At 43.6% G+C, this 14,030-nt stretch overlaps 1 protein-coding gene across 1 annotated transcript in view; it reads left to right on the top strand.

The window, feature by feature from the left end:
* Nucleotides 1-14,030, top strand: part of LOC120982885 (E3 ubiquitin-protein ligase Mdm2-like) — a 110,675-nt gene that overhangs the window by 25,901 nt on the left and 70,744 nt on the right. Inside the window, exon 2 of the mRNA XM_040413053.1 lies at nucleotides 9,599-9,670. Within this exon, the coding sequence (XP_040268987.1) occupies nucleotides 9,599-9,670 (72 nt within the window). The remainder of the gene's footprint in view (nucleotides 1-9,598; nucleotides 9,671-14,030) is intronic.

Raw genomic sequence — 14,030 nt, 5'->3', positions numbered from 1 at the left:
GTATCTTTATACTGATGTCATCTAGAACTGATCAGGGAGGACTTGTACGTATCTTTATACTGATGTCATCTAGAACTGATCAGGGAGGACTTGTACGTATCTTTATACTGATGTCATCTAGAACTGATCAGGGAGGACTTGTACGTATCTTTATACTGATGTCATCTAGAACTGATCAGGGAGGACTTGTACGTATCTTTATACTGATGTCATCTAGAACTGATCAGGGAGGACTTGTACGTATCTTTATACTGATGTCATCTAGAACTGATCAGGGAGGACTTGTACGTATCTTTATACTGATGTCATCTAGAACTGATCAGGGAGGACTTGTACGTATCTTTATACTGATGCCATCTAGAACTGATCAGGGAGGACTTGTACGTATCTTTATACTGATGTCATCTAGAACTGATCAGGGAGGACTTGTACGTATCTTTATACTGATGTCATCTAGAACCGATCAGGGAGGACTTGTACGTATCTTTATACTGATGTCATCTAGAACTGATCAGGGAGGACTTGTACGTATCTTTATACTGATGTCATCTAGAACTGATCAGGGAGGACTTGTACGTATCTTTATACTGATGTCATCTAGAACTGATCAGGGAGGACTTGTACGTATCTTTATACTGATGTCATCTAGAACTGATCAGGGAGGACTTGTACGTATCTTTATACTGATGCCATCTAGAACTGATCAGGGAGGACTTGTACGTATCTTTATACTGATGTCATCTAGAACTGATCAGGGAGGACTTGTACGTATCTTTATACTGATGTCATCTAGAACCGATCAGGGAGGACTTGTACGTATCTTTATACTGATGTCATCTAGAACTGATCAGGGAGGACTTGTACGTATCTTTATACTGATGTCATCTAGAACTGATCAGGGAGGACTTGTACGTATCTTTATACTGATGTCATCTAGAACTGATCAGGGAGGACTTGTACGTATCTTTATACTGATGTCATCTAGAACTGATCAGGGAGGACTTGTACGTATCTTTATACTGATGTCATCTAGAACTGATCAGGGAGGACTTGTACGTATCTTTATACTGATGTCATCTAGAACTGATCAGGGAGGACTTGTACGTATCTTTATACTGATGTCATCTAGAACTGATCAGGGAGGACTTGTACGTATCTTTATACTGATGTCATCTAGAACTGATCAGGGAGGACTTGTACGTATCTTTATACTGATGTCATCTAGAACTGATCAGGGAGGACTTGTACGTATCTTTATACTGATGCCATCTAGAACTGACCAGGGAGGACTTGTACGTATCTTTATACTGATGTCATCTAGAACTGATCAGGGAGGACTTGTACGTATCTTTATACTGATGTCATCTAGAACCGATCAGGGAGGACTTGTACGTATCTTTATACTGATGTCATCTAGAACTGATCAGGGAGGACTTGTACGTATCTTTATACTGATGTCATCTAGAACTGATCAGGGAGGACTTGTACGTATCTTTATACTGATGTCATCTAGAACTGATCAGGGAGGACTTGTACGTATCTTTATACTGATGTCATCTAGAACTGATCAGGGAGGACTTGTACGTATCTTTATACTGATGTCATCTAGAACTGATCAGGGAGGACTTGTACGTATCTTTATACTGATGTCATCTAGAACTGATCAGGGAGGACTTGTACGTATCTTTATACTGATGTCATCTAGAACTGATCAGGGAGGACTTGTACGTATCTTTATACTGATGTCATTTAGAACCGATCAGGGAGGACTTGTACGTATCTTTATACTGATGTCATCTAGAACTGATCAGGGAGGACTTGTACGTATCTTTATACTGATGTCATCTAGAACTGATCAGGGAGGACTTGTACGTATCTTTATACTGATGTCATCTAGAACCGATCAGGGAGGACTTGTACGTATCTTTATACTGATGTCATCTAGAACCGATCAGGGAGGACTTGTACGTATCTTTATACTGATGTCATCTAGAACTGATCAGGGAGGACTTGTACGTATCTTTATACTGATGTCATCTAGAACTGATCAGGGAGGACTTGTACGTATCTTTATACTGATGTCATCTAGAACTGATCAGGGAGGACTTGTACGTATCTTTATACTGATGTCATCTAGAACTGATCAGGGAGGACTTGTACGTATCTTTATACTGATGTCATCTAGAACTGATCAGGGAGGACTTGTACGTATCTTTATTCTGATGCCATCTAGAACTGATCAGGGAGGACTTGTACGTATCTTTATACTGATGTCATCTAGAACTGATCAGGGAGGACTTGTACGTATCTTTATACTGATGTCATCTAGAACTGATCAGGGAGGACTTGTACGTATCTTTATACTGATGTCATCTAGAACTGATCAGGGAGGACTTGTACGTATCTTTATACTGATGTCATCTAGAACTGATCAGGGAGGACTTGTACGTATCTTTATACTGATGTCATCTAGAACTGATCAGGGAGGACTTGTACGTATCTTTATACTGATGTCATCTAGAACTGATCAGGGAGGACTTGTACGTATCTTTATACTGATGTCATCTAGAACTGATCAGGGAGGACTTGTACGTATCTTTATACTGATGTCATCTAGAACTGATCAGGGAGGACTTGCACGTATCTTTATACTGATGTCATCTAGAACCGATCAGGGAGGACTTGCACGTATCTTTATACTGATGTCATCTAGAACTGATCAGGGAGGACTTGTACGTATCTTTATACTGATGTCATCTACAACTGATCAGGGAGGACTTGTACGTATCTTTATACTGATGTCATCTACAACTGATCAGGGAGGACTTGTACGTATCTTTATACTGATGTCATCTAGAACTGATCAGGGAGGACTTGTACGTATCTTTATACTGATGTCATCTAGAACTGATCAGGGAGGACTTGTACGTATCTTTATACTGATGTCATCTAGAACTGATCAGGGAGGACTTGTACGTATCTTTATACTGATGCCATCTAGAACTGATCAGGGAGGACTTGTACGTATCTTTATACTGATGCCATCTAGAACTGATCAGGGAGGACTTGTACGTATCTTTATACTGATGTCATCTAGAACTGATCAGGGAGGACTTGTACGTATCTTTATACTGATGCCATCTAGAACTGATCAGGGAGGACTTGTACGTATCTTTATACTGATGTCATCTAGAACTGATCAGGGAGGACTTGTACGTATCTTTATACTGATGTCATCTAGAACCGATCAGGGAGGACTTGTACGTATCTTTATACTGATGTCATCTAGAACCGATCAGGGAGGACTTGTACGTATCTTTATACTGATGTCATCTAGAACTGATCAGGGAGGACTTGTACGTATCTTTATACTGATGTCATCTAGAACTGATCAGGGAGGACTTGTACGTATCTTTATACTGATGTCATCTAGAACTGATCAGGGAGGACTTGTACGTATCTTTATACTGATGTCATCTAGAACTGATCAGGGAGGACTTGTACGTATCTTTATACTGATGTCATCTAGAACTGATCAGGGAGGACTTGTACGTATCTTTATACTGATGTCATCTAGAACTGATCAGGGAGGACTTGTACGTATCTTTATACTGATGCCATCTAGAACTGATCAGGGAGGACTTGTACGTATCTTTATACTGATGCCATCTAGAACTGATCAGGGAGGACTTGTACGTATCTTTATACTGATGTCATCTAGAACTGATCAGGGAGGACTTGTACGTATCTTTATACTGATGCCATCTAGAACTGATCAGGGAGGACTTGTACGTATCTTTATACTGATGTCATCTAGAACTGATCAGGGAGGACTTGTACGTATCTTTATACTGATGTCATCTAGAACCGATCACGGAGGACTTGTACGTATCTTTATACTGATGTCATCTAGAACCGATCAGGGAGGACTTGTACGTATCTTTATACTGATGTCATCTAGAACTGATCAGGGAGGACTTGTACGTATCTTTATACTGATGTCATCTAGAACTGATCAGGGAGGACTTGTACGTATCTTTATACTGATGTCATCTAGAACTGATCAGGGAGGACTTGTACGTATCTTTATACTGATGTCATCTAGAACTGATCAGGGAGGACTTGTACGTATCTTTATACTGATGTCATCTAGAACTGATCAGGGAGGACTTGTACGTATCTTTATTCTGATGCCATCTAGAACTGATCAGGGAGGACTTGTACGTATCTTTATACTGATGCCATCTAGAACTGATCAGGGAGGACTTGTACGTATCTTTATACTGATGTCATCTAGAACCGATCAGGGAGGACTTGTACGTATCTTTATACTGATGCCATCTAGAACCGATCAGGGAGGACTTGTACGTATCTTTATACTGATGTCATCTAGAACCGATCAGGGAGGACTTGTACGTATCTTTATACTGATGTCATCTAGAACCGATCAGGGAGGACTTGTACGTATCTTTATACTGATGTCATCTAGAACTGATCAGGGAGGACTTGTACGTATCTTTATACTGATGCCATCTAGAACTGATCAGGGAGGACTTGTACGTATCTTTATACTGATGCCATCTAGAACTGATCAGGGAGGACTTGTACGTATCTTTATACTGATGTCATCTAGAACTGATCAGGGAGGACTTGTACGTATCTTTATACTGATGCCATCTAGAACTGATCAGGGAGGACTTGTACGTATCTTTATACTGATGTCATCTAGAACCGATCAGGGAGGACTTGTACGTATCTTTATACTGATGTCATCTAGAACCGATCAGGGAGGACTTGTACGTATCTTTATACTGATGTCATCTAGAACCGATCAGGGAGGACTTGTACGTATCTTTATACTGATGTCATCTAGAACTGATCAGGGAGGACTTGTACGTATCTTTATACTGATGTCATCTAGAACTGATCAGGGAGGACTTGTACGTATCTTTATACTGATGTCATCTAGAACTGATCAGGGAGGACTTGTACGTATCTTTATACTGATGTCATCTAGAACTGATCAGGGAGGACTTGTACGTATCTTTATACTGATGTCATCTAGAACTGATCAGGGAGGACTTGTACGTATCTTTATACTGATGCCATCTAGAACTGATCAGGGAGGACTTGTACGTATCTTTATACTGATGTCATCTAGAACCGATCAGGGAGGACTTGTACGTATCTTTATACTGATGTCATCTAGAACTGATCAGGGAGGACTTGTACGTATCTTTATACTGATGTCATCTAGAACCGATCAGGGAGGACTTGTACGTATCTTTATACTGATGTCATCTAGAACCGATCAGGGAGGACTTGTACGTATCTTTATACTGATGTCATCTAGAACTGATCAGGGAGGACTTGTACGTATCTTTATACTGATGCCATCTAGAACCGATCAGGGAGGACTTGTACGTATCTTTATACTGATGTCATCTAGAACTGATCAGGGAGGACTTGTACGTATCTTTATACTGATGTCATCTAGAACTGATCAGGGAGGACTTGTACGTATCTTTATACTGATGTCATCTAGAACCGATCAGGGAGGACTTGTACGTATCTTTATACTGATGTCATCTAGAACTGATCAGGGAGGACTTGTACGTATCTTTATACTGATGTAATCTAGAACTGATCAGGGAGGACTTGTACGTATCTTTATACTGATGTCATCTAGAACTGATCAGGGAGGACTTGTACGTATCTTTAACCTCCTCAGGACCGCCGTACGCAGGATTGCGTCTTTGCGGCGGCCCTGCTCTTCTGGGTGGACGCGCCGGCGCGTCCTCTCGCGAGACGCGAGATTTCCTGTGAACGCGCACACACAGGCGCGCGCGTTCACAGGAACGGAAGGTAAGAGAGTTGATCTCCAGCCTGCCAACGGCGATCGTTCGCTGTCAGGCTGGAGATGTGATTTTTTTAACCCCTAACAGGTATATTAGACGCTGTTTTGGTAACAGCGTCTTATATACCTGCTACCTGGTCCTCTGGTGGTCCCTTTTGTTTGGATCGACCACCAGAGGACACAGGCAGCTCAGTAAAGTAGCACCAAACACCACTACACTACACCCCCCCGTCACTTATTAACCCCTCATTAGCCCCTGATCACCCCATATAGACTGCCTGATCACCCCCCTGTCATTGATTACCCCCCTGTCATTGATTACCCCCCTGTCATTGATTACCCCCCTGTCATTGATTACCCCCCTGTCATTGATTACCCCCCTGTCATTGATCTCCCCCCTGTAGAGCTCCATTCAGATGTCCGCATGATTTTTACGGATCCACTGATAGATGGATCGGATCTGCAAAACGCATACGGACGTCTGAATGGAGCCTTACAGGGGCGTGATCAATGACTGTGGTGATCACCCCATATAGACTCCCTGATCACCCCCCTGTCATTGATTACCCCCCTGTCATTGATTACCCCCTGTAAAGCTCCATTCAGACGTCCGCATGATTTTTACGGATCCACTGATAGATGGATCGGATCCGCAAAACACATACAGGCGTCTCCCTGGAGCCTTCCAGGGGGGGGTGATCACCCCATATAGACTCCCTGATCACCCCCCCTGTCATTGATCACCCCCCCTGTCAGGCTGCATTCAGATGTCCGTATGATTTTTACGGATCCACGGATACATGGATCGGATCCGCAAAACACATACGGACATCTGAATGGAGCCTTACAGGGGGGTGATCAATGACAGGGGGGTGATCACCCCATATAGACTCCCTGATCACCCCCCTGTCATTGATCACCCCCCTGTCATTGATCACCCCTCTGTAAGGCTCCATTCAGACATTTTTTTGGCCCAAGTTAGCGGAAATTATTTTTTTTTCTTACAAAGTCTCATATTCCACTAACTTGTGTCCAAAAATAAAATCTCACATGAACTCACCATACCCCTCACGGAATCCAAATGCGTAAAATTTTTTAGACATTTATTTTCCAGACTTCTTCTCACGCTTTAGGGCCCCTAGAATGCCAGGGCAGTATAAATACCCCACATGTGACCCCATTTCGGAAAGAAGACACCCCCAGGTATTCCGTGAGGGGCATATTGAGTCCATGAAAGATTGAAATTTTTGTCCCAAGTTAGCGGAAAGGGAGACTTTGTGAGAAAAAATAAATAAATATCAATTTCTGCTAACTTGTGCCAAAAAAAAAAAAATTTCTATGAACTCTCCATGCCCCTCATTGAATACCTTGGGGTGTCTTCTTTCCAAAATGGGGTCACATGTGGGGTATTTATACTGCCCTGGCATTCTAGGGGCCCTAAAGCGTGAGAAGAAGTCTGGGATCCAAATGTCTAAAAATGCCTTCCTAAAAGGAATTTGGGCCGCTTTGCGCATCTAGGCTGCAAAAAAGTGTCACACATCTGGTATCGCCGTACTCAGGAGAAGTTGGGCAATGTGTTTTGGGGTGTCATTTTACATATACCCATGCTGGGTGAGATAAATATCTTGGTCAAATGCCAACTTTGTATAAAAAAATGGGAAAAGTTGTCTTTTGCCGAGATATTTCTTTCACCCAGCATGGGTATATGTAAAATGACACCCCAAAACACATTGCCCAACTTCTCCTGAATACGGCGATACCACATGTGTGACACTTTTTTGCAGCCTAGGTGGGCAAAGGGGCCCACATTCCAAAGAGCACCTTTAGAATTTCACAGGTCATTTACCTACTTACCACACATTAGGGCCCCTGGAAAATGCCAGGGCAGTATAACTACCGCACAAGTGACCCCATTTCGGAAAGTACACACCCTAAGGTATTCGCTGATGGGCATAGTGAGTTCCTAGAATTTTATATTTTTTGTCACAAGTTAGCGGAAAATGATGATTTTTTTATTTTTTTCCCTTACAAAGTCTCATATTCCACTAACTTGTGACAAAAAATAAAAACTTCCATGAACTCACTATGCCCATCAGCGAATACCTTGGGGTGTCTTCTTTCCAAAATGGGGTCACTTGTGGGGTAGTTATACTGCCCTGGCATTCTAGGGGCCCAAATGTGTGGTAAGGAGTTTGAAATCAAATTCTGTAAAAAATGACCGATGAAATCCGAAAGGTGCTCTTTGGAATGTGGGCCCCTTTGCCCACCTAGGCTGCAAAAAAGTGTCACACATCTGGTATCTCTGTACTCAGGAGAAGTTGGGGAATGTGTTTTGGGGTGTCATTTTACATATACCCATGCTGGGTGAGAGAAATATCTTGGCAAAAGACAACTTTTCCCATTTTTTTATACAAAGTTGGCATTTGACCAAGATATTTATCTCACCCAGCATGGGTATATGTAAAAAGACACCCCAAAACACATTCCCCAACTTCTCCTGAATACGGAGATACCAGATGTGCGACACTTTTTTGCAGCCTAGGTGGGCAAAGGGGCCCATATTCCAAAGAGCACCTTTCGGATTTCACAGGTCATTTTTTACAGAATTTGATTTCAAACTCCTTACCACACATTTGGGCCCCTAGAATGCCAGGGCAGTATAACTACCCCACAAGTGACCCCATTTTGGAAAGAGACGACCCCAAGGTATTCGCTGATGGGCATAGTGAGTTCATAGAACTTTTTATTTTTTGTCACAAGTTAGTGGAATATGAGACTTTGTAAGAAAAAAAAAAAAAAAAATCATAATTTTCCGCTAACTTGTGACAAAAAATAAAAAGTTCTATGAACTCACTATGCCCATCAGTGAATACCTTAGGGTGTCTACTTTCCGAAATGGGGTCATTTGTGGGGTGTTTGTACTGTCTGGGCATTGTAGAACCTCAGGAAACATGACAGGTGCTCAGAAAGTCAGAGCTGCTTCAAAAAGCGGAAATTCACATTTTTGTACCATAGTTTGTAAACGCTATAACTTTTACCCAAACCATTTTTTTTTTTACCCAAACATTTTTTTTTTATCAAAGACATGTAGAACAATAAATTTAGAGCAAAATTTATATATGGATCTCGTTTTTTTTGCAAAATTCTACAACTGAAAGTGAAAAATTTCATTTTTTTGCAAAAAAATCGTTAAATTTCGATTAATAACAAAAAAAGTAAAAATGTCAGCAGCAATGAAATACCACCAAATGAAAGCTCTATTAGTGAGAAGAAAAGGAGGTAAAATTCATTTGGGTGGTAAGTTGCATGACCGAGCAATAAACGGTGAAAGTAGTGTAGGTCAGAAGTGTAAAAAGTGGCCTGGTCTTTCAGGGTGTTTAAGCACTGGGGGCTGAGGTGGTTAAGCTGGGCTCACACCTGAGCGTACTCTGTATGCGCGATTTTATCGGGCGTTTACATACGCGGGAGGAAACAAGCAAACGCCCATTATCGCGTGTTCCCTGAAGTGCGGTAGCGCGCGACAATACGCCCCAAAGAAGCTCCTGTACTTCTTGGAGCGTAGGGCGTTTTACAGCGCGTTCCTCCGCGCTGTAAAACGCTCAGGTGTGAACCCAGCCTTATACTGATGTCATCTAGAACTGATCAGGGAGGACATGTACATATCTTTTTATTGTTGTGATCTAGAATTGAACAGACATTAACCCTATTTTTTCTGGGGGTCTTTCCAGGTAACCGGGCAATTTGGATATCTCCTCATCGCATACAAATTGTTTAGCGCGTTCTTCCATCATGACAGCAGATAAAGTGACGCTGGTGAGTGACGTATCACATAGTTGATGTTATAATCTGAAATAATCAAAGTAACTAAAAGGACCTTTAGATCTCACGCACACATAACCTTTGGCGGTCCACAAACTGTAGATCCACAAAATACAGATACCGGATATGCGCTATCCATAATTTTTTCGCTCCCTTCACTAGAACAAGCCTATTTGTCACGAGTTGGAGGTCCCAGGGGAGACCACCGTGTCATCAAGCAAAACATACAGCAATACGGTACAGTCACACAAGAGTTTATTGCACAAACAGAATCCAAGGAGGGAAACACAGGGAAATAGAGAGCTCTATGTACCGTCCGCACAGTGGGAGGAAAACCCCCACTGCGCCACTGTCTAGTAATACTCCAGAGGGGCGTGACTAAGCAACTCCTGGTATTCACTAGCGCCTCAGATGGTAGGGTTAGGCTTTGCCGCAGGGAGTTGCCAGGGTCCACTCTGGAGCGTGAACTAGACAGTGACAACAGGAGCAAACGGACAACAGGTACCAGAAGGTACATAGGCAAACATAACAAACAGGCAAATACAAGCAGGCAACTAAAAACACAAGCAGGAGTTCACGCAAGGGAACAGGAGTGACAATGAGCAGAGAAGGACTAGCTCCACCAGTGGTATACTGCATGGCCTTGCCCATGGCACTCTGCTGCAAAGAAAGGTGCAGCAAGGGCTTGCTGAACAGAGACATATGAATACACACAAGGTGACTAAAACATAACTGGCAGAACAGATAACAAAACACAGGAAAGAGGACGGGAATTAACAAGTAGGAAACCCACAGAGCACAGACAGACGCGGATCCCATGGGTCAGCAGCATGGGAGAGTGAGTACCAACAAGGAGCAGGACAAGACAACACACACCAGGAGAGCTGACCCAGAACTGAGGAAGCCTCAGCCTTAGGCCTCATGCACACGACCGTTGTGTGCATCCGTGTCCGTTATTCCGTGATTTTCTGCGGACCCATTGACTTTCAATGGGTCTGTTGAAAACTCGGAAAATGCACCGTTGTTCATCCGCGTCCGTGATCCGTGTTTCCTGTCCATCAAAAAAATAGGACCTGTCCTATTTTTTTGACGGACAACGGTTCACGGACCTATTCAAGTCAATGGGTCCGTGAAAAAACACGGATGCACACAAGATTGACGTCCGTGATCCGTGTCCGTAGGCTACTTTCACACAGACGGATCGGCATAAAAGCTTTTTTGTGAAAACTCAGATCCAACAGTATATTCTAACACAGAGGCGTTCCCATAGTGATGGGGACGCTTCAAGTTAGAATATACTACGAACTGTGTACATGACTGCCCCCTTCTGCCTGGCAGCACCCAATCTCTTACAGGGGCTGTGATCCACACAATTAACCCCTCCGGTGCCGCACCTGAGGGGTTAATTGTGCGTATCATAGCGCCCTGTAAGAGATCAGGTGCTGCCAGGCAGGAGTGGGCAGACCCCCTCCCGCCCCAGTATTACATTCATTGGTGGCCAGTGCGGCCTCCCCTCTCCCCTGTATTACATTCATTGGTGGCCAGTGCGGCCTCCCCTGTATTACATTCATTGGTGGCCAGTGCGGCCCCCCCTCTCCCCCCCCTCCTAATTAAAATTCCCCCCCCCCATCATTGGTGGCAGTGGAGAGTTCCGATCGGAGTCCCAGTTTAATCGCTGGGACTCCGATCGGTAACCATAGGCAAACCAGGACGCTACTGCAGTCCTGGCTGCCATGGTTACTTAGCAATTTTAGAAGCATTATACTTACCTGCGATGTCTGTGACCGGCCGGGCGCTCCTCCTACTGGTAAGTGACAGGTCTGTGCGGCGCATTGCTTATAGCACAGACCTGTCACTTACCAGTAAGAGGAGCGCCCGGCCGGTCACAGACAGCGCAGGTAAGTATAATGCTTCTAAAATTGCCACTGCCACCAATGATGGGGGGGGGGGGGGGGGGGAGGCCGCACTGGCCACCAATGAATGTAATACAGGGGAGGGAGAGAGGGGGGCCGCACTGGCCACCAATGAATGTAATACTGGGGAAGGGAGGGGGGTCTGCCCTCTCCTGCCTGGCAGCACCTGATCTCTTACAGGGGGCTATGATATGCACAATTAACCCCTCAGGTGCACCACCTGAGGGGTTAATTGTGCGGATCACAGCCCCCTGTAAGAGATCGGGTGCTGCCAGGCAGCAGGGGGCAGTTGTGTACACAGTTCTTAGTATATTCTAACTTGAAGCGTCCCTATCACTATGGGAACGCCTCTGTGTTAGAATATACTGTTGGATATGAGTTTTCACGATATAACTCAAATCCGATGGTATATTTTAACATAGAGGCGTTCCCATGGTGATGGGGACGCTTCAAGTTAAAATATACCATCGGATTGGAGAAAACTCAGATACGATGGTATAATAGGGACTCCTGACTTTACATTGAAAGTCAATGGGGGACGGATCCGTTTGCAATTGCACCATATTGTGTCAACGTCAAACGGATCCGTCCCCATTGACTTGCATTGTAAGTCAGGACGGATCCGTTTGGCTCCGCACGGCCAGGCGGACACCAAAACGACTTTTTCCTTCATGTCCGTGGATCCTCCAAAAATCAAGGAAGACCCACGGAAGAATAAACGGATCACGGAACTACGGAACCCGTTTTTGCGGACCGCAAAAAAAAAAACGGTCGTGTGCATGAGGCCTTATATACAGGTTCCATGGGTGCAGCAGAGAGGCCACACCCATGGAGCAGACAGAGAGGATTAACTCCTAATAGGCACACAGGGGAGTTAACCCATGAAGAACCACAAATAACACAGGAACGGAGCTGCAGCGAGAGCATAGACAGAAGGTCACAGCCAGAGGTAACGACTGTGACACTATTCTTGTGCCACAAAACAGACAGGTATAGGACATGTTCGATAATTTTCGGAACTGCCATATGGATGCTGACAGCACACAGCACATTTTTGCAGACCCACAGAATTTCAATTGGTCGGCGTGTCATCCGCAAAAAATGCGGATCAGACCCAGACCAAAACTACGGTGATGTGCATGAGACCTTAGGCACCTGGAGGTAACGCATCATTTCTATATTAGGTTATTATGTATAAAACAACTTCTAAATGTTATCTGAAAGGTGCGTCTCAATACTCCTGCTGCACCTCCTGCTGCTACTAAGCAGAACTAGTCTGGCGGTATAAATGTGTGTGCTGCCGGTCAGTCGGTATTTGTAGTCTTTTACAGTAACTTGGGGGTAAAAAGGACCCGTCATCACAAAATGCAGTGCAATCTGTATGCAGCAGGCGGAGCTGGGCAGACTGATGCACACTTTTGTGGAAACAGATTCAATAAAACTTGTAATTTATAAATCTCTGCTTTCTCTTACTTCAGCTGTACATGAGGGCTGTCTCATCAGTGATTGATAGTAATCTCTGTGTAAGTGTGTATACAGAGATAGCTGTCAGTCACTGATATCTGTACACAGGGAGGTGTTATCAGTAATAGTATTCTCTGTGTAAGTGTGTATACAGAGATAGCTGTCAGTCACTGATATCTGTACACAGGGAGGTGTTATCAGTGATAGTAATCTCTGTGTAAGTGTGTATACATAGATATCTGTCAGTCACTGATATCTGTACACAGGGAGGGGTTATCAGTGATAGTAATCTCTGTGTAAGTGTGTATACAGAGATAGCTGTCAGTCACTGATATGTGTACACAGGGAGGTGTTATCAGTGATAGTATTCTCTGTGTAAGTGTGTATACAGAGATAGCTGTCAGTCACTGATATCTGTACACAGGGAGGTGTTATCAGTGATAGTATTCTCTGTGTAAGTGTGTATACAGAGATAGCTGTCAGTCACTGATATGTGTACACAGGGAGGTGTTATCAGTGATAGTATTCTCTGTGTAAGTGTGTATACAGAGATAGCTGTCAGTCACTGATATGTGTACACAGGGAGGTGTTATCAGTGATAGTATTCTCTGTGTAAGTGTGTAAACATAGATAGCTGTCAGTCACTGATATCTGTACACAGGGGAGGTGTTATCAGTGATAGTATTCTCTGTGTAAGTGTGTATACAGAGATAGCTGTCAGTCACTGATATCTGTACACAGGGAGGTGTTATCAGTGATAGTAATCTCTGTGTAAGTGTGTATAAATAGCTGTCAGTCACTGATATCTGTACACAGGGAGGTGTTATCAGTGATAGTATTCTCTGTGTAAGTGTGTATACAGAGATAGCTGTCAGTCACTGATATCTGTACACAGGGAGGTGTTTTCAGTGATAGTATTCTCTGTGTAAGTGTGTATACAGAGATAGCTGTCAGTCACTGATATCTGTACACAGGGA

This window comes from Bufo bufo, assembly GCF_905171765.1.
Source record: "Bufo bufo chromosome 6 unlocalized genomic scaffold, aBufBuf1.1 SUPER_6_unloc_2, whole genome shotgun sequence".
Lineage (NCBI taxonomy): Eukaryota > Metazoa > Chordata > Amphibia > Anura > Bufonidae > Bufo > Bufo bufo.
The sequence above is the reverse complement of the archived record's forward strand: the minus strand, read 5'-3'. Positions and strand labels throughout refer to the sequence as shown.